The sequence below is a fragment of the Pelodiscus sinensis genome, chromosome 2 (assembly GCF_052426305.1).
Source record: "Pelodiscus sinensis isolate ZL-2025 chromosome 2, ASM5242630v1, whole genome shotgun sequence".
Taxonomy (NCBI): domain Eukaryota; kingdom Metazoa; phylum Chordata; order Testudines; family Trionychidae; genus Pelodiscus; species Pelodiscus sinensis.
The window spans coordinates 230,078,216-230,100,278 of NC_143053.1; the positions used below are offsets into that span (position 1 = coordinate 230,078,216).

Below are 22,063 nucleotides of genomic sequence, written 5' to 3' on the forward strand. Positions count from 1 at the left end.
GGACTGAGCCAGGCTTCTTGTCCGCCAGCTTCTAAATGACTTTCCCTGCAGAGGTGCAGTGGGTTAGCTTCTGGGAGCCTGTCACAAGCTGAGACTTGAGCTAGGCTGCTGACCAGCCCTCTAAAAAATTTACTGGCAGAGCTGTGGAGAGATAGGAGGGAGGCCGCAAGTGAGAATGCGTTTAGTCGGTAGCATTAACCAATAAGCTTTCTCTTATTGGTTACTTGTTTAACTGACTACACTATTATATTCCTAATTGACACTTGGGTTAAATCAAATTAAACATATAAAGGATGCAAGTCCCAATGATGCTTTTGGGACATATAAAGCAAATTCCAAACAGAAATAGGGGAAAAAACTTTCTCTGTTGTCACATCATTCTATAGCTACCTATTATGAGGATTCTGGATGCTTTCTGTCATACAGCTGCTCAGTGTCAGAGAAAGGATATCACACTATATGAATGCTCATTTTTATCCCATTTGGCTGCTCCTATCTTTGTTTTTTGGCTGCTTGAATTCTGATATGTAGTGAAGGTCTTGGTTTGTAACCCAATATGTGACACGTCATCCCATTTTTTTGTCAATTCCATGAAGTTCTTAGAAGTGTTTGTTACATACCTACACTTTCTAAAAGAAAATGCCCAGCGTTCGGGGCAGACGTGCAATAAACGGGAGTAAGTGTACAAGGGAATTAAAATTTAGCAAGAAAATTAAGTTTCATAAGGTAAAAAAAAAATCTTGTTTTGTGAAAAGTATGCTCAGTGTGCCAAAAGTATGTGGTTGTATCACTGGCAACTTTCACTATGATTTAGTAAGAAGATTGAAAACCCTTATATTAATGGAATTCATGATAAGCTATTTTACTGTTAAAACTGAAAAAACAATGAATAGTCTAGTAGCACCTTAAAGACTAACAAAACATGTAGATGGTATAAGCTTTCGTGGGTACAACCCACTTATTCAGATAACTGGAGTATTAAAAGTCCAGATCTAAGAATAAATAAGGGAGGGGTGGGGGAAGACAGTGAATATATTGTTCAAGTTACGTATTTTACTGTTGTTATACCCAAAACACTGCAGGCTCTGAAAATAAGATTTTGATTCCTTTTTTATATTAAACTGCAGAAAAATAAATCCCAGTAACAGTATGTCATGAGGTCTTTCAGTTTTTCAGGCACATACTCGTGAGTTTAGTATCCTTTTTGTGAGACAATAAGAAAGAAGCTAATCCTTCATATTTAATGTGAGGAGTGTAGTAATGATTTGTAATAAAACACTTTATTGGTAACGAAAAAACTGAATTAATCTTTGTCTTCTGTTCAGAGTCTGCATCTGTGGATAAGTCTGTATCCCATTCTTGCACAACTCCTTCCACATCTGCTTCTGGACTGAATCCAACTTCTGCACCTACTACTTCTACAGTCCCAGTCTCACCTGTCCCACAATCACCAATTCCTCCATTACTTCAGGACCCAAATCTCCTTCGACAACTGCTGCCTGCTCTTCAAGCCACCCTGCAGCTTAATAATTCTAGTGTAGATATATCCAAAATAAATGAAGGTAAGATTTCTACACAAATTTAGTGTAATGTTACATTATAACTTTTATTGATGGAAATCAATGTATAACAGAATATAAAAATCAAAATAGTTGGGGTTCTGTTTAAAATAAGGGGAGTATAATTGTGTAACAGACAAATGAATACCTTGGCAAATTTAGCTGTGCTGTTAAGGTTTCTAATTTACATTTTTAAACTTGCCATAGAAGTTACTTTATAAACTATCTGATGTACCTACGCATTTTTTTCCCGGGGGACGACAGAGTGATGTCATCACGTCACTCTGCGTCTCACAGGAAAAGCTCCACCCACCCCCAGCCTGGCTCTTCCCAGGTCCCACATGGAGGACTGGGGGCTGCCTATGGCTCCAGTTCTCCCCTCCCCTCCTCTTCCCAGTGGCTGGAGGGAAAGCTGGGCCGGGGTCCAACATGACCCTCCCAGCAGGACAATCGGGCCGGTGCAGCTTGGATCTGGGCCCTCCCAGTGGTGGACAAAGGGAGGTCGGGGGCATGCCCAGCTCCTTCCAGTGAGACAACCAGGCCAGCACTGCTCAGATCTGGCCCCTCCTGGCGTGTGGGGGGAAAACCAGGCCCAGGATCCGGGGTTAGAGCCCAGCCTGGCGTGTGCCACCTGGCTGCTGGAGTTACTTAGGCTGTGGGGTGGGGTTGGAAAGGTGAAGGGGAGCCCTGGCTGGCAGAGGAGGGCGGGAGGCGGGGGGAGGAGGAAACGCTGGCTGGCAGAGGGGTACCCTAGCTGTCGTGGAAGGAGGAGGGAGGCTGGGCCGGTGCAGCAGGGGGAGAGAGAAGGGCTGCCAGGCTGATGCAGCTGCAGTTTGGCCTTCCCTGGTGGCCGGGAGGAGAGCCAGGGTTGCCTTCTACCCGCGACGGGGGCTGGTGAATACAGCAAGCAGGAGGTACAGTCCCCTTGTAAAATGTAAATGCTTAATTAGCAAGATAATTTATGTTCATAAGAAGTCTCATTGAGATTGGGGACTTGGTTGGTTTTTGTTCCGTTTGGGACATATAGATGGCTGTCGATATGGAAAAGGGTAGGCTGTGTAACTTTAGAAATCTTTCTATAGGTGCTCCACTTCAGGTGTGCATGTACCCTACATTCCTTTGATTGGAGATTTGCTGTAGCAGTGCTTGTTTTTGTTTCCTCTGTACTCCAGACATCTTTGTTCCTCAAGCTGAACATATATTGATCTGTGCAGGATAACCATTGGCCTAAGATGGAGCATTTCGTGTTTTTTCATAGCATTCACATTTACTGCAGCTTACCATAAATTGTTCAATTCAGTCCAGTTAGTTAGTTGTCGTTATTAGTTGGATTGATCCCTTTTCCATTTAATACTCTCTCTCCCCCACTTTTTGGAGAGGCATTTTTTAAGGATTATCATTGCATGTTATGCCATGTTTACTGCCTTCAAGTGCTGCCTTTACTGCTAGAAGTTCTTCATGATCAGTTGTTCTTGGTTGCCTCTCTTGTTTAGAGAACACCCCTATATCCATTCTTTCTGCTCCTCTGAGGAATGTAGATAGACGGAGATTCTTCTGTTGCTTCTGTTCCTCCATAGCCTCAGAAAGAAACATGCAAAGAGCAAGAGGCAGCAGCTGACATAGGTAATCCCCTCCCCCCCACACACACACGGGCAAATCTTCCTTTAAATGCACCCACCACCTTCAGAAGCTGATGAAATGTATTGCTGAGTTGCCCCAGATTCCACTGGAGAAGGTTCAAGAGATGTAAAATGATCTTTTAGACATCTTGCATTCTACAGTCGCTGCTTGAATTTCATTACCAGTAAATTAAGCTCTTTTGAAACCTGCAAAAAAATTTCTGACCGACTTCTGTCATGGCAGGCCTCTCTCCCACCACCCAAAAAATTGACAAAAATTGAGTTTGTCCTTTCACCTACTGAATTCCTTAGTCTTGGACGCTGTCAGTGACTGTTACTTTTATCCAGCTGTCATCTTCAACTAAACATCATGATGTTCTTGCTTCAGGAATTTGCACCTGTACCGCCTAACCTACTTAACATCTTAAAAATCAGTTTTCCTGTTTTTTACCTGTCTGGGATAATATTACTTTTGACAAACGGTTTTGAAGGCTGTAACATCAGGTTACTCCATCTTACCCTACTGTTTTTCAGAGCCTCATGTAGCAAACTACCCATTATATTGCCCTTCTGCTTTAGAGATTCATTTCATGAAACTTACTGGTAGAGAAGGAACTGAGGGCAGTTTGCTAATACAACTGTATATCTCCTGTGTCCATATGTGTATGCACCATCAGGTTGTTTGGAGTACATGCATGGGCCAAATGGGTGCGGTTACTGAAAATCTCCAACGAAAGGCACATGAAATGTGTGCATATTTAAAAATGGAACACTAATAGGTTTTTTAATTAATGGAACAGAATCTTCTCTGGCTTTGTAGAACAAAAGAAGTGAGCTATAGAGCATTTGCATGTTTCCAGAGAGCAATGATACTTTTGCATTCTGACAAATGAGATGTGGACAGGTTTCAGAGAGGTAGCCATTTTAATCTCTTTCAGGAAGAGCAACAAGGAGTTTAGTGGCACCTTAAAGGCTAACAAATTTGTTAGGGCATAAGCAAAACAATGGAAATAACTTAAAAACTCTCAAGAGGCCCTGATTCAGTATTGTCTAGATCAGGGGTGAATAATAATTTTTGTAGAGGGGCCACTTCACCATTTTTGGTAGTGGTTGTGGTCTGACACTGGAAGGGGTGGGGCCTTAGGCAGAAGAGGCAGGGCTTCAGGTGGAACTGGCGTGTCCTTAGTGAGGAGGAGACTTCACATGCTCCCCCGTGGGGCGAAGCATGTGAGGTCCCCCACTCCACCCTGCCAGGGGCGCACAGCACCCAGAGGGAACCACCAGCTATTTTGAACAACTGTCAGTTCCCTCTGGAGCCACACACCTCTGGCGGGGGGGCGGAGAGGGGGAGAGACGTGGCCCACTCCCTCCCCGATTGTCCTGGAGGAGCACATGAAGTTTCCTGTTCAGCTGGGGCATGTGATGCCTAGAGGGAACAGCCAGCTGTGGTGCCGTTTTGCACCACGCAGCCCTAGCGGGGTGAGGAGACTTTGTGTGCTTTCCCATCCCCCAGTCTCAGTTGGCCTGGGAGCAGCAGGGTGGTGCTACATCAAATGGCTTGGTGGGCTGGATCTTGCCCACCCCTGTCTAGATCAAGGCACAATATATGGCCTTTTGATCTATGTATTCTAACGTTATTTAAGTTTTTAAGTTCATCTTCAATCATTCATCGGCAGTTAACACTTTGTGTATAGAATCCATATTGCAGTTAGTGAAAATCAGTCCACTTATTCAGATACCTAAATGTGGATTTTGGAGGGTAGCTTTAAGCACCCATATTAGACAGCCTTTGTTGTGCTTTGCTTTACAATTTTGAACATATTTTATGTTTGAACCAAAATTTAGAGAACAGTATTAAAACTTACTTCTTGTTAGTTCTTACAGCAGCTGTAACACAAGCCTCTCTGCAGTCTATACTCCATAAGATTCTTACTGCTGGACCATCTGCTTTCAATATTACTTCTCTGATTTCTCAAGCTGCACAATTGTCTGCTCAAGGTATTTCAAGAATCACTTCTTGTTATATAAAAATGTCAGATTACATTCTACAAGGGTCTGTATAACTATAACTTAACGACAATGCTGGTAATGGAACTTCTTATCTAAAGTTGTATGTTACCCTCCCTTTGAGGGTAGGATGTCTGATGCACTAGAAGCTGAAGGCTTATGTAAATGTAAGATGTGACAGTAGCCTATGCTCAAGGAATAGTTGGTTGATGGACTAGATTAGTTGAACTCTATTCTGTCTTAACTTCTCTAATTTTCTAACTTGACAAATAATGTATGGGTAAATGCCAAACTCTTTTGGGGGAACTTGGCATTTATGTGCTATGTGTTTATGATCAAAGGTTTAGATTAATATATTGCATGGAGGAAGTACAGAATATTTAGCATTGAATACCTGACTCTGGTTTCTTACTAACACCTTTTTCTCATGATACTTCTGTGTTTTTGATCAGTAGAGGCTCTTAACCTGCTGTCTGTCAATTTAACCTTGAACCTCATTTTAAGTGAGATTGTGAAACTGTATTTTTTCTGAGAGGGATTTTTTACTCTCAAATGTATTTCTTTACCCCTGTCACTTTGGTCTTCTAGAGTTTTGATGTTAACTACTTGGTGCAATACAAACTCTGTTTTTGGGTAATTTGGGGAAGATGCTAGTTTATATATAGTAGAGCCGTGGTCACCAACCAGTAGATCGCGATCTACCGGTAGATCTCAGGGGCTCCAAGAGTAGCTCTTGAGCCCTCTCTGAACTGCGTACCTGCGCAGTACATTTACATTAGATTTCCTCATGTAATGTGGGCGGGGCTTCAAAGAAGGGGTGGGGCAGTAGATCTTCGCCTGTTCTGAGACTTAAAAAATGATCTTGGGTGTAAAAAGGTTGGAGACCACTGCAGTAGAGTGACAGATTGAATGGTACTTGATAAAGTTGTGCGATGGAGTAGCAGAGGGTTGTGATCTGTGTGGGTAGGGTTTTGGTTTTTTACTACTTCAGAATTGAAGAACCTACTGGAAGCTTTGAGTGCGTTTTATTTTCCCTGAAAGGTTGAGGGCCTTCAGTAGCTGCTGCATATATATTTTGTTCTTCTAGAGAAGTATTTTAGAAAAATTTTTAGATTAATTGGATTGAGCATTTTAGTGTTACTCAAAATTCGTAAACTGAAATTCTTCTCTGCACATTTAAAAGTCCGGACTTCCAGAAGTGCTTAGCAGTCTGAATTGAAATCATATTTGTCAAAAGAGCTGTATCTGTATAAATACCTAAATAAATTTGTGAGATTTTTCAAAAGTGCGCAACATCCAATAGCTTTTGCTATTCTCAGAAACTGAGCATTTTTGAAAATTTGACCACTTTGTAACTTCTCTTCTGATCACTTAGGTGGCTCTATTTTTTCTTTGGATATTGAGAGAGTGTTATTTTATTATGCATTTTCTTCTGAGTTTCCTTTCTTGTTAAGCAGCTTTTACGCTTAGTTAGAAAAAAAAATACTATAAATTACTGCAATTTTACTTTTTTAGCTCAGCCATCTAATCAGTCTCCAATGTCTTTAACATCGGATGCCTCATCACCAAGGTCATATGTTTCTCCAAGAATAAGCACGCCTCAAACCAATGCAGTTCCTTTGAAACCTTTGATGAATACACCCCCTGTATCATCACAGTCAAAGGTAGGATGTTTAATGAAGTATGTGCAAGTGGTAACAGTAAAGAACTGAATGGTGGTACTATAAGATTCAAAGAAGTGATAAAGAAACCATAGACAAAAAAATTGTAAATTAGTGATGAATAATTATGTATAGATACATAAGCATATTGATATAAGCCACAAAAGCTCTTTTGTCAGTATAAAATGAAGAGCACAAAGAGGTATTATTTTCTTTAAAACTGTTCATGGTACTGTTCAACTTCTGTTAAAAGCCTGACTGGCATTATGTAGTTTGATGATTTCCGGTGATGTGTTTTTGAACAGAATGTTTGTCATTGTCTGACTTTTCCGCTTCCCCTTTTTTTCCTCTTCTGATTTTATTCTAATTTCACTCAGCTGTCAAACTGTCTGGAATAGCTCATGAGCATGAGAGCCAACCTCAATACATACGGTTACAAACTAGGACACGGACCCTAAACTGGTTGTGAGTTCTGTACTTGGATTTCTCCAACCAATTTAAGTGTGATTTTTTTCAAGCACAGTAACAGCCTTAACATGGGGTCACAGACAGTCCCCTTGGGGACTCTAGTCTGTCTTGCCACCCCAGGCAAGTCTGTCTTTGTGATAGACAATCCCTTACACCAAAAATTACAACAATATTCAGGTTACTTTCAGACCCAAAGGACCAGTCACTTATCCTGGGTCAGTTGCATTCTAGATCTCTCATCAAACACAGAGCTTGTAACCAGTTGAGAAAATGAAATGTTATTTCCAAGGTTAAAGCAGATGAATATAAACACAAATGAGTTAGTCTTGGGTTCGAAAAGATAATAGAAAAAGCTATGTTATGTAGGTTTTTTTATGTTTTCTAAAGGTGTAACCCAAGGTGAGCAACTAGGGGATCTCTTACTTAGGCTTAGAAATATTGCTCTCTACCAGTTCCAAGCAAGATAGTGATATAAATATTTCTTGTCAGTTCTTATTCTGTTCCCCCAGAGTTAAAACTGATGTTTACATCCATCTCCTCTTCATGGATGGATGTGTTATGGGTGCAGTCAACAATATCTTTAACTTTGATATTTCACAATAGCTCATTTGACTTCTGGTGTGTAGAACCAGCACTTTATTTTAATAATACTTGTTTCCTGTTGGGTGAGTTACACAGTTTCAGAGGTTTACACTATGAACTCTCTATACACTTTTGCACTGTGGAATACAGATAAATGATGTCAGCAAATGGAGCATTCTACAAGCAATTCATCAAGTCTAAACATGCTCATTTCAACCATTATTAAAACAGATGTTGACACATAGGTGAGCCAGACTAGTTTTTAGCTATGTGTATGTCAGTGTTCATTCATACCTAAGGGCTGTCACCTAGTCTTCCAACATCACAAGAGTACGAAACAGAAAATCTACAGCTATATTTGGCTGCCACTTCTCTCTCAGAAGGCTGAAACAAGTCTTCCTCCTGACCCACCGTCTGTGGTGTCTCTTGCAGTTGCACTTGCTCATCAGACCTTAATCTACCCCCCCCCCAACCCTCTCAAGAAGAATTGGCATTATCATGGTGAACGAGGCAGTGTGTAAAGTGATTTCTGGAGCTAACTGACAAAACTAGCCTATTAGTTTACTTAAATGGTGAGAGAAATGCCTTCATACGATCATACTTGTTACTTGAGCTAGCATCTTGAAGAGCGTTCCGGGCTGTGATCAATAAAACAAGTTTGTATGAAGAAAGACACTTACACATGTTGAAAAAAGCTTTTTCTGGTGCAAAAGAGGAGCCTCAGACTTTGTGAAGAAGTTTCTCCCAGACTACTATAAAGTAAGAGATCATCCATTTTTTCTGGACAGAGAATTGTTTGAATGGATCAGCAACCAAAAAACTAGACTTTGGACAAACAGCACCCCTCAGTGGTAAGAGAGAGGCCCTTTCCCGACTTTTTCAAAGGCATTTTCCTCAGCCCGAAGTATTTGCTGAGATTTATCCAAGTAGGTCTCAATTATTGTTTGTTCTGGGCTTCCAGACGAGGCCTCAAGATCAGTTGAGACAAATTTGTGCTCACCCTGCTAAATGTGTAGTTTATAGGGGCAGAACTGGACTTGGGGTCAGCAAAAGCATATCTTCCTCAAGGAAGACTTTTTCCACGATGGACTTCTCTTTTCATACTTTTACTCTTGTCAGAGAGAGATTCTGTGAAAGTCTGTATATAGCATCATATGACAACTCGTGTGACTCAGGATGCAAGATTGTGCCTCCAGCCCAGATGAGAAACCAATCTTAATCAATATACACAGGATGGACTTACCTGTATAAGTTCCTCTGAAAGTGCTGACATTGCTAGCTTCATGGGCTGATGAAAATCTGCCAGATATTTTTCATACTTTCTTTAGTGCTTGCTCATGTCCATTCAACTTAGGTTTGTGTACTTGCTACGTGCACCAGTGCCAGAAGTTTTCTCTAAGCAATATCCATAGGGGACTTAATTTAGCGCCCTCTGGAGTTAGGTTCTCATGCCACAGTAACAGTGACGAACTGTTGCTGCTTCAGCTAGAACTGTTATTTCTTGTTCATACGAACTTGTTTAACTTTTGTATTATAGTGCATATAGATTCCGTTAGTGTTAGTAGCCCTAACAAATTGATAGACTTCACAAGCCCCATATGGGATACTGCCTCAGGATGAGGCATACCCTGGTCCCCAGGCTTTAAGCCCTGTGATTGCTTAAAAAGGCCAGTGCCCATTACTGATCCACATAACAGCTATTTAGGCTCCTCTGTTCTAAAACTGTCTTGGACTACTTGTTGACTTTGAAACACTCAGGACTCCATTATTCTTACTAGCAGTCACCTATCTACTATATTAGCACATCACCCATCTGAGCAATTTGATTTTTTTCTTGCTCTATGGTATGGAGATTTCAAAAAAGATTGACTTATGTATTTTCATGATTAAGAAGCCATTTGCTATTTGGGACTAGAATGTGGTGATTCCATATTGTCCTGTTAATTATATAACTTCTGTATAAAAACAGCTTTTAGGTAGTCATCACATTGGCTCACAGGAAGATCAAAATTCAGGCTTTTGGCAAGCCTTCCAATAAACTATGTCATAAAGATATTTCCTCTCAGGCCTCATCCAAAAGCTTTACCAAAAGTGGTTTTCGATTTAAAAAAAGCAATTTATACATTTTGCCAGTATTTTTCCTAAACATCATAGCTCTCTCGCATAAGCTGCATTTCACACACTAAAAATTCTTAAGGCTTTTGTCTCTTTAATCTTACCAGAACAAAACCATTCTGTGAATCATCCAGACGTGTTGTGGATTTTGGTGACAAGTATAAACTTTTTCCTCTGCCTTTGAGTGGGTTACAGACTACATTAAGATTTCTTATGCATTATATTATTATATATTACATCTTTCTCAATGTAGGACTCAGTCTGCCAGGGCTCAGTAAACATGTTATTTCCAAGATTTATCAGGTTCCTACTTTGAGTTCTGTTCATATGTTTACTAATCACTATTCCATTGTGTAAGATTTTAGATCACAAGTCCAGTTTGGAGGGGTTAGATCTCTTTTCATCAGCCTCCTTGAGGGGTTATTTCTAATCTGCCACCCCACAATGACATTCAGATAGACCTGTTTGAAGAAAGTTTACTTAGCTTACAGTAACTGGAGTTCAAGATACATTTTTTTTCAGTTGGATGCTCTGATTCACCTTCCTTACTTGTTGATACTTGATCCTCACCTGGATATTTTGTATTAGTGAAGAAATAGTGGTGATAGAGGTTGCTTTGCCCTCTGTGTACTACTTGTAGTTGACACAAAGGTGAACAGTGGCACATGTGCAACATCCGCAGATGCAGCTGCCTAAAAGATTTCAAGCTTGTGCGACTGGAGTGGGGTCAGTGCAAATAAAAACAAAACTTCCACTTACTCTAAAGTAAATACCATCATGACAATGAACTTCTGCATATTCAGAGTTGCTACTCACTTGTCTCACTTAAGGGTTTTAGTTTGGGAATTTCCATGTTAGTGGAATGAACAGAAAGGAGCCCTCTGGTAAGGGAGAGAAAAGGAAGGAGAAGCAGGTGTCTCTAACAGACACTGATCTCAGGATGACTGCAGTGGCTTGCAGTGCAGGCACCTTGATTTTTTAAGTGTGATTATCCAGAGACTTATCTCGAGCTCTAGTTACTGGTTTGGGAAGAATTAATGTAATCGCATCAGGGCCAAACTGATACACATTTTTTATTTTGAAAATGACTTTTTCTAATAGAGATGTCATAGTTGTTACTTAATTTGTCTTGGTATTCTCAAAAAATTATTGAAGGTTCCTATTTGAAAATGTAGAACTACGGCATTAGAAGCACATCACAGTGAATAATACCTTTTCAACGTGAACCATGGCATAGTATGGCAGATGTTGTGTTAGAAGCAATGCTTTGGAAGAATGATGTTTGACTTTTAGCAATTAAAAATTAGAAGGTTATGTCGAATTTATCCAAAGAAATTGGTGATACCAGTGCTGAGGTATTGAGGATGATAGCAGTTGGCTTTTATCCAAGTTAAATTTTAAAGAAATGTACGTTTCATGAAATGAAAGTTCTGTCAATTCAGAGCCAGGAAAGAAATGGGATTTACTAGACCATCCTATGAGACTTAAAGTACTGGACTTGCGCAATGCCAAACTAGAGAGATCGTTGATCTGATTGTACCTGGTAATTCCTGTGTTTGTTTCTTGAAAGTTCATAAGCTTGAGATTTATGATGCAAAGGAAATATGACCAAGTTTTGAACATTACAGGTTACTACTCCAGGTGTTAAGCAAGGACCAGCTTCACAGTCAACACCTCAGCAGTCGGTAATAGCTGACAAGCAGGCAGGTCATGAGCCCGCCTCTCCTCGAAGTCTTCAGCGCTCGAGGCAAGTTGAAATATTTGCATTGGTTTGTTGCTAGAACTCTGGATATAACATATATTCATTACAACTATTGAGCTTGTTTTTTTTTGGTATATTTAAGATCACTATAAAGCATATTAATTAGCTCTGCTATTGCTGACAGGACACAGCTACGTAACTTGTTTATTACGCCTCTCTGTTTGGCTCCGCAGATCTCCACTTTGAGTTATGTGTCCTGCCAGGTGAACCACAGAACCATTCACAGCAGCAAAATTGAGGAGTATACATTAGTGATTCTGGTTCATCATTCTGGAATTGAGAGTACAAAGGATCCCATCCTCTAAACGTGCTTCATTTCCTCTTTATCTGTCAGTGCAGTTACAGGACAAAATGCTGTGCTTGGCACATTACTGGATTGCTGTTTCTTTAGAAGTTCATGGTTTCTTGTTTTGGTATTCATTTTTAAGTGAGTTTTTAGTGAGTTGACAACTTCTGTTCACTATGACTTTGTTGCTTTAGTAGTACACTTTAAAAAGAACAAATTTCACAAAATGCTCTTTTCTGCTCAAAATGTATTTCACCAACATCCAAACTCTGTCTGAAATGTTTGCTTGGTGTGTGTATACAAATGCTGCCTGTGATTGTAAGGCACATGGGTGTTTGCCTCCTGCACCAACCTTTCTTTTGGAGGAAGACTTGGAGTCCAAGGATCTATGGGCAAGTTCTGTTGTGAGGAATTGAACATGTGATTCAAAGTTTGACTTCTAAAACCAAGAACTTGTCTTAGTAGCCATCTGGAGTGGACTCAATGTCTTCAGAGTCTGAAGATGCAAAGATTCCAGGAAGCATTGAAGTTCTTTTAAGGCTTGGATTTACCAGTCTCTGAAAAGCAACTGCACAGGCATCTTCTAGGTCAACAAAACTAGGGTGTTTTTAGAAGTTGGGTAAGGTGTCTGATCTGAAGATTGATTCTGATTGTATCTTTGTATGGATGACTTGCTTAAGTCGTTGGGATGCTGAATGAGGTACTTTGGATATGAAATGCTAGCTATGGACCTCTTTACCACAAGTCTGTATTAAGATTTCCCTCTAGAACAGACAGGGTTCTGAACCGAGCGCTGTTTCTTTTACAGTGCAGAAGAAAGGACTCTGTTATGCCTTTCTCCATCACATCCTCTGTTACCAAAGATTCTGCTGTAAGTAGAGGCTTTGGCTTGTCTTTGGAATTTACTGTCTGAGTTAGAGAGGAACTGTGGGTGCATAGTCTGTCCCAGATTTCAGCATCCAGTGATAGTGCATACACTCTTGAATAAATTTACTATTTTAAATGGTTCTGTGGCTCATGCTTCAGGGCACGTGACTCCAAGTGGTGGATCTGCACAGGCAGTATATTCTGGGAACGATGGTAACTTTTCTTTCCCTGTTGAATTTCTAATGGCACTTAAAATTTAACGTGACTATTATATATGTATATCCATTTCTCAGTTTATATTTACATAGCTTCTTATACCAAAAATAACCTTTTTTGTGTTTTCAATATTGCATATACAGCTGTGAATATTAATGAACTGCTGCTAAATACAGTACTAACCACTTCTATGTACCCTTACAAAACAATGAGTTAATTACCACTATTTCCAATAAAGTAAATCAAAATGATTAGCATAAATTATCATATATAACCTGCGGGTTATACACATTTTTTACAAACCCCGTCCCCTTCTTCGCGCCCCCCCCCCCCCCCCCCCAACATGGTATACATGTCTGTGGGGTATATAAATTTATTTTTATTTACAAGCAGTTCCCCTGCTCAGAGGAGGGTGGGTTGTGCCTAGCTGCGGCTCCACGGGGCCTGGGCTCCCCTCCCCCAGACCGGTCAGCTTGCCTGCGCTGTGTTTTCTGCTCTCCCTCCTGGAGGAGGGTGGGTTGTGCCTTGCTGCAGCTGTGCTGGGCCTGGGCGTGAGTGTGGTAAAGGCTGTGAGTGGATGAATGCAGCAGCCATGGGGCTATACCCGTTTGTGGGTAATCTAAGGGCTTTTTATACAAAAAAGAAAAATTGCGGGTTATACATGGGTGCGTGTTATACATGGGTGCGGGTTATATTTGTAAAGTACGGTAGTTGAAAGCCAGATAACTTTCTCATCTACCTATTCTAAAAGTATAGTAAGTTAGATTTTTGACATAAAAATCTTGAGCATCCTTTTGTTTCTGTAATACCTTAGGGGAATCCATGGTATCTGACAGGTATAGTTAAACTAAAAGGAGCTACTGAAATCTAGAGACTTTAAAATCTAAGGAAAGGACAATTGATTTTATCAGTTAACTCCATTTTAGTTTTTCAGTATTTAGAATGATGCATAATTATATTTTTCTGTATCAGTCTGCATCTTAACTTCGCTTTTAGAATTGAAACTTTTAAAATATCTTAAAATAGTTTAAATATCTGGTGATACCTGCAGACTGTTCTTTGACTTACTTTGATTTTTAAAACTTGAAAAAAATTTAGAGGTGTGAGGTATACAGTTTTTTGTGTGTCATGGTACTGTGAAAGACATTCACATTGGCATAATAGAACAGCAACAATGGGCTATTCTTAAAAGAAAAATATGGGATAGGAGGAATCCTATTTAACCTACAGTAATCACGTGCACTTGTTAGAAAAAACTGAGGCAAAACAGGCTTTTGTCTATATTTTGATATCTGTTTATGAAGCAGAAAGCTTAGTACAGTAAAACTCCCAATAGTCCGGCACTCCTGATAGTCCGGCATCAAAATGTCAAGAGCCTAGTGAGTGAGCTTCGGCAAAAAATGAGTCACAAGGTAACACGGCAGCAGCTGAACTGAGCAAGAAGGGTAAAAAAGGCTTAAAAAAACTAAAACATTACAGTATATTGTATACAGTATGTACAATAAAAAGGGTTAAGAACACTTTATATACAATATATAATGTATAAAGTGTGTATATATATAACCATCTTATAGTACCTCCTGATAGTCCGGCATATTTGATAATCCGGCACCGCCTAGGTCCCATAGGTTCCGGATTATCGGAAGCTTACTGTATTTCTTTTTGTGGCAGGAATACTAAAGAAAAAAGATTTGTCCAAAAATAACTTTACTCAAGCGTGTTTTATTTTAAAAAGAAAATCATTTTAACCTGCTATCTTAATACCTTATGTCATGGGGTGGGTACACCTGTGCCCCTCAGAGGCAGGGTGGTGGGCCTTTAAAGGGGGGGGGAAGAGACAGAGTGTGTGCGTGTCCATGTCCCCCTGTAGATCCAGGCCTCCCCTGAGACAGTCTGGCCTAGCGTCCACCATCAGGAGGGTAGTGAGCCCCAGCAGCCAGAGTTAATAGTAACACTCCCTTCCCCCAGGGCAGTGAGGCATTGTGAGCAAGGTCAGTTCCCACTCTCTTCACTCAGGACTGTGAGGCCTAGGGGCTAGAGCCAGTAACAACCCTCCTTGCTCTCAGGGCAATGATGTCTAGTGGCCAAAGTCAGTAGCAACACTTGTAGCATGTCCCTCCCCTTGGTGGTTAATGGGGGTAAGGCAGGAGGACCCGGGTCCACCCTTTCCACCGGGTCCCCACCCTTATGGTCCCACCATTAGCTCAGCAGAGAATCCGCCCCAAACATGCTAAGCTCTTGAGGAAGTCACGTCCCATCCTGGGCCTCTGTCTCAGTCTATCTGCAGCTCTTCCTCCAGAGCTGTGGCAGCACCTCCTTCCTTGGTGACAGTCAACCCAGACTAAGCTGCTCCATTGGCCTTCATTAGGGATGTCAGATATCATATAATCGAATAGTCATGTAACTGCATAAAATATTTTCAGTTACATAACTATTTGATAGTCCCCAGGGGCAGGGACGGCAGCAAGTGCACTCCAGCCCCACTCCCGGAGAGCCCACTACCACCCTTGCTGATGCCTCTCTCTGAGGCTTCAGTGTGGGGTGGCAGGCAAGAGATGGTCCGTGAGGGGAGCCAGTTTAAAAACCAGCTCCCCTCGCAGACCAGTTGCCTGCTGTCCTGTGCTGCTGCTGATGCAGAGGCAGTAGCGTAGGATGGCAGCAGCCCCTGTCTACGGGGGTCCAAGCTCCCCACGGACTGAGTCTGCTCTATCTGCGGGGAGCTTAGATCTCCTGTGGACAGAGAGGCTGCTTCACCGCAGCCTCCTCTGCCCCTTCCACTCCTGCCTCTGATAGAGACAGCGGCAGGTGGCACCGTGGAGCTGGTGCTGCAGGGAACTGGCTTTTAAGCTAACTCATCCCCCTGTCCTCCCAGCTCCAGTCTGCTCCCCCCCCCCAATTGCGTTGTAGGAGGCAGCAAAGGGGGGCAGGCGGGACTATGGGAGCCAATACATGCAGGGAGCTAGTCTGAAAGCCAGATGTCTGTGTATATTGGCTCCCGCCTGCTCACCTCACCCTCTGCGCTGCTGCCTCTCTATCAGAGGCAGCAGCGTGGGAGGGAGGGTCAGATCTGGTGCTTGTGAAGAGCCTGCTTGAAGCCAGCTCCTCACTGGTGCTGGCTCCCACTCTCCCCAACTTTGCTGCCTCTAACACAGAGGCAGCAAGGGGAGGGGGGGAGTGCTTGTAGTTGATAAGATTAACTGATAAGCCTAGGTTTATCGGTTAATTGTTTAGTCTAGTAAACAGTTATCCCTAGCCTTTATATCTCTCCTCCAGCTGGAGTATGCCTAGCAGGGCTGCAGGGGCAGGGATCTCTCAGCCCAGGCCAAGCGTGGTGTTGGTATACCCTTTCACACCTTGTTAAATAATTTTAAGATTAAAATATGGTAAAGAATAGTAGCTAAAAAGTTGGTAATATTTTAAATTTTGATCCACTGTTTATATGTTCAGGGAAACAATTCCATGCAGAAACAAGTGAACATAAAACTTTCTCATTGTCAAGTAGGTTTGTTTCTTTATATAAACGTATTGGGCCTGGTAAAAGTCTTTCTGTAAAATCTGATTATAGAGAAGGTTTGAGAATGATTGATACTTCTAATTATGGAAGCATTGGTTTTGGTTCCCTAATTAAGGTTGTATCAGGATTTTTCTTTTAATGGTATCTTTTCAGTTTTCTAATTCTGTTCTGGCCCTTAAAAAATATTGATGCTATATACTTTAGGTAGCATGTTTACATTTTCTAAGTTATCGTTGGTCTGGGAAGTTATTGTTAAATTAGTATTTCAAATATCCCTTTCCCCAGATTTTGAAACTGAGTTTTGCTTTCGTTTAACATAAGTTTGGTTTACCATGGTGCACAAAACTCTTATTTTTTTTAATAAATGTGATAATTAGGAAGCCAGTAGCTATAAAAATAGATAAGAGAATGGCAGTTATTTTGCAAGTAACTGTTTGGTATTGCTGTAATTACAGCTCCATTTATTAGCATGTCAGCGCTACCTGGTCCTGTCCTACGGCATGTAAATCTTGCTTAAGTTATCTTGCTTTGTTTTTCATATGTTTTGGTTTTATTGAGGGAAGTGACATAAGGTAAGTGTCTCAAGTTAAGGATTCTGTTGTAAACTGATAATCCCAAGTAAACAGGAATCACGTTAGCCAGGATGTAAGTTAAAAGGGAAAAGAAACAATGAATTGTTATCCTTACTAGGACACTTAAAGAGAATACTTCAGTCCTTCCAATATAATAGATGCAGTCTCTTTTCTTCAGTGTCACGATGCCCTACAAAAATAGAGAATTTCTTGTCCAGAAGTACATTGAGTTGTGAAACTTGGTATTTGCCTCTTCTTCCCTCCCCTGTTGGAGTTTTGGGCCTCAGTGAGTGATTTAGCTTTGCTTGCCCAGGGTCTCTTGATAGCTCACCAGGCAGCCACATGTTAAGTATTGGTCTCAGACCAAGGAACAGGTGGCTGAATACTCAATGGTGACCATGTTCAAACACTTCTTGTTGAATGACCGTGACTTTTTGCAGTACATCTTGGTTTGTTTTAAACTCCTAGTAAACTTGTATATAGGGGAAAAGTGTGCATATTCACACTTCACTTACCCATGAAATGCATCCACATCTATGGTGACACATGAAATCTTAAAACAACTAACATTGAAATAGTTTAGGACAGGAAGAAAAACGATGTGTCCAGTAGACAAGTAAGAAAAATGCAATTATCAGAACATAACAAGTACACAAACACCGTACCATACGCTTGTGAAAAGTGCCATAGGACATATTAATCAAAAGTGGTTGGAGTATCAGTTTTAATAATGTTAAATGTTGTGAAGTTTGTAGAGGTTTAATTGATTTGCTACAGATTTTATAAATACTTCAAAAATGTGTTTTTAAATCTTTTATTTCCTTTTACCAGTAGTCAGAGAAGTCCATCACCAGCTCCAAATCATACCTCCAGCACTAGTGCATCAAATTCAGCGACTGCACCACAGAATGCGTCTGTTCGGCCTACATGTTCATTAACACCTACACTAGCAGCACACTTCAATGAAAATCTTATAAAACATGTTCAAGGCTGGCCTGCAGATCATGCAGAAAAGCAGGTGGGTACACATTCAGATTATGTTGAAAATATACACTTTCCTGTGAAGGTACTAGGAGTCTTTCTTAATACCATAATAATTTATTACTTTGAACATGTCAGGTGAGAAGTATCTATCTGCTACTAAAGAGATGGTTTTAGCTGTTCAAATAGAACATCCCGTGGAATAGGTGCAGTTGTAGTTATCATAAAAGCTAGTGATTTTTCAAGCCATGGGTAATTCAAAACTTGTATGTATTTGGTAGAACTATTAGGTTTGTATTTGAGCTTTGACATTTTTTCAGGAATGTTTCTGCATGTGGCTGCATTGATAATTCAGTTGTAATAGAGCTACTGGAGAAATCTTTACAAGCGCATTTAGGCCATTGGGATTCCATATGTGTATACTCAGCTTTCAGACATAACAATTTACTTCTGAATTTCTGTTTCTACCACTACAGTGCTATTTGAGGGTACATCTACACAGCAACATTATTTCAAAAGTTATTTTGAAATAACGTCTAAATATTTTCAAGCAGGAGGACTTCTTACTCACTTCTGTAACCCTCATTATATGAGGAGTGAGGGAAGTCGGAGGAAGAGTGCTATTTCGAAATAAGTGCTGTGTAGATGCTCCCAATTTTGAAATAAGCTACGCAATTGATGTAGCTCAATTTGCATAGCTTATTTCAAGTTAAGACCTGCTGTGTAGGTGCACCCTAACAGTTCAGATATACAGTGAGATAGAGTCCTTGTGCTGTTTCAGACTACTGTCAGTACTTTTTCTTTATATACATTACTTCATTGTATATGAAATATGCCTATCTACCTGTTAAATTTGAGTTATAGTTGGGCGTATTGTATTTTAAGGGTTAATGAAAAGTAATCCCCAAACTAAGCATTGTGAATCCAGAAAAAAATTCTGAATTAGTTACCTCAATCATACTAAGAAAGGGAAAAGCACAGTTTGTGTTAGGATTACTTGGGTAATCCTGTAGTGACATCCTGAGGAGAAGCGCTGAAAATAAAAAGTTTAAAAATCAGCTTAATCTAATCTGGGACTACAAATACTAATATGCTTAAATCATAAATTATTTTATGGTGTCACATTGTCTGTTGGTGTGCCTTTAATTGTGCATTTCCATACCATTAGAAAAACCCAACAGACTTTTCCCTTCTTAGTGTTTGTGCCCTTGTAATATTTGCTTGGCGTTGTCTTCATTCTTGTTTGATGAATTAATACAGACTTTATTATTTTAATCTTCTACAATTGTTCTTTCAAACTTCCTTCTCGTTTCTTATAAATCCATTAGTAAATCCACATTTTTTTCTACCAGGGTATCCAGTAACTATAGTAGCGTATCACTAATTTGAAAAGTTCTTGTCACTTTGGTCTCTCATATGTTGCTATGATTTCACTTTTTCTGTCCCACCATAATGCATATGCAAGTCCATATACACACTTTGTGTTTTGCCCAATGGCTCATTCAGTGCTGCTGCTTTTTAAATAATTCTCTTGTATCACATCTTTGTTTCAGATTATTTTTTCAGTTTGGACATTCCTTTTTCTGCCTATATTGTGCAGTAAGGTATTCCACTTGTAATTTCTTTATTCCAGCACTTCAGCTATGTAAACTATTTTGTCAGTACCATGTTGTTTCCAGGCTGGTTCAAAACTTATTTAGAAAGAAAAGCTTCAGGGGGGTAGCCGAGTTAATCTGTAACTAGAAAAACTTAAAAGTTTAAGTTTTAAGGTTTTTTTAGAAAGAAAAGTTATTCAAAGACAAACTAAGATGCTGTGTGAAATTAAATATATTGCATCCTTCTACATTCCATTCCCTTTGTCTGTTACTTTGTCATTTAATTCAACAATGATTGGGTCTGGCACAATCTATCCATATTAGATGTTTATATTAAGACTGTTGAAAAAAATTTAACATTTTCTTATGATTTGGCTTTCCCGTTAAAATTGTAATGGCCTCCCCATTAATTCTTTTTTAATCAGAGTTCAGTCTCCTTGGACTATGTCCATTAGCTTCTAGTAAGTAACCTGAAATCCAGGCGCTAACTTTCTGTTTATTTTTTTATTTAATTCCTGCAGGCATCGAGATTACGTGAAGAAGCCCATAATATGGGAAGTGTTCATATGTCAGAAATTTGTACTGAATTAAAAAATTTAAGATCTTTAGTTCGAGTATGTGAAATTCAAGCTACGTTGCGTGAGCAAAGGTAAGTGTTTGGGCCCCTACCTTCAAATTATTTTTAAATTGCGTACTCTGGTTTCCTGTTTTGTGCAAGATTGGTTTACTGACAGCTTAAGTTTAGGTATATTTGCCTTTTTCAAGTATAAAAGCTACCTTGCTTGGTATACATTTTAACTATTTACCACACAGATACCTCTTAATCTCCAGTGAATAGATTAGCTATGCAATGTCTGTACATCTTTTTATTAAATGGGTAGAAAAAAATTGTTCCACATTAACATAATAGATAAATCCGAGCAGTGTACACAAATTTAGATGCTGCTTACAAAATATCTAGTTATGAATAAATCATGTGTAAATTTTGTATAATTTATATAGTTACACTTTATATGACTTCTGGGCATGAAGTATTTATTAGGTCTTGAGCCACAGCAAGTTGAACTGCTCTTGTATGATTTTACAAGCTAAAGAAAGTTAGTTCTTGACAGTATTCAGAGGAAACCTCCTTCTCCCTTCCCCCCTCCCCAATATTTCAAGTGTCTTCAGTAAATACTGATGACATTGTCACCTTTTGAGTTATTATTGGCCAATGGCCCTTGCATAGAGCCTAGTACACTGAGCTGTTAAAAATACCACCATGATAAGGCATAGTTTTTAAAAAACTTGGATTTTTACGATGGATAGTTTTTTCTAAATTATTTTTCACAACGGAATGTAAGAGATGGAGATGGCAAGTCCAGAAAAAGGAAGCTTTGTGCAAGTCTGGGATTTTCAAAATTTTCCACAGTATTTGGGTATTTAGATCTTTAATCTCCGGTATAGAAACAACTCAAAATGTATAAGTTGTTATTCTTGAAAAACACATCTGTGCTTCTTCTTTAGACAGAGCAAGTGTTTCTCTTGTGTGTCATTTGGAGCAACAGAACACCTTTCCATTGAGTGTGTGAAGTGGCACTCTGTTAGTTGCACACCCATTGTGTTCTAAATGTGTAAACTGCATCTCTGGTTATTTTCATCTGCATTATAATATATTAAGGTTCAAAGGGCAGTTGTTTTCATTGCCCTTAATTGGATACATTTTGGAAAATATGTTTCCAAAATTCTGCTAAAATAGTATGCTTTTCAGTCACTTAAAATTATTGCTGATTATGGAACATTTGTATAAAACAAGATTTCATGAATATCTTGGCACCTACATAAATCATTCATTACCAACCTACAAAATACATGTTAGTTATGAAAAAGCAAGTTTTATGTAAGTTCAGTAGAAGAAAATGATTTTTATAGTGGGTGCACCAATGAAATTGTCAGCCCTAAAATTTAAACTGTCATGACACCTTTCTTTATATCAGTGCCCACAAGGATTCCATTGTTTTTAGACAGACATTTGCTCTAGAATAGAAAATACCTTTTAAAAAATTCTGTTCTACCATTATAATGGTAAGAGTGTATAAGGTTAGAATGTCTAGACAGGTTGTGTGATATATAAAAGCTATAAATATACTATAACATTAATTACACTTGACCAAATTATGGCTAGCCATTACAGTTGTGCACTCTAATTTCTCTAGCATGAATTAGCTCATCCACTGTCACAGTTGGTGGGTGAAAAGTAGGGTAAGAAGAGTCTGTGCA

At 39.7% G+C, this 22,063-nt stretch overlaps 1 protein-coding gene across 3 annotated transcripts in view; it reads left to right on the top strand.

The window, feature by feature from the left end:
• Positions 1 to 22,063, top strand: part of WAC (WW domain containing adaptor with coiled-coil) — a 93,088-nt gene that overhangs the window by 69,506 nt on the left and 1,519 nt on the right. Inside the window, exons 8-13 of one of the 3 annotated variants that reach the window (XM_075922588.2) lie at positions 1,326 to 1,562; positions 5,054 to 5,176; positions 6,701 to 6,849; positions 11,640 to 11,762; positions 18,067 to 18,246; positions 20,326 to 20,453. In XM_075922588.2, coding sequence (XP_075778703.1) covers positions 1,326 to 1,562; positions 5,054 to 5,176; positions 6,701 to 6,849; positions 11,640 to 11,762; positions 18,067 to 18,246; positions 20,326 to 20,453 — 940 coding nt within the window. Of the gene's footprint in view, positions 1 to 1,325; positions 1,563 to 5,053; positions 5,177 to 6,700; positions 6,850 to 11,639; positions 11,763 to 11,946; positions 13,462 to 18,059; positions 18,247 to 20,325; positions 20,454 to 22,063 lie in introns of those variants that run through there. The other 2 variants (XM_006124776.5, XM_006124779.5) reach the window with 2 other exon arrangements.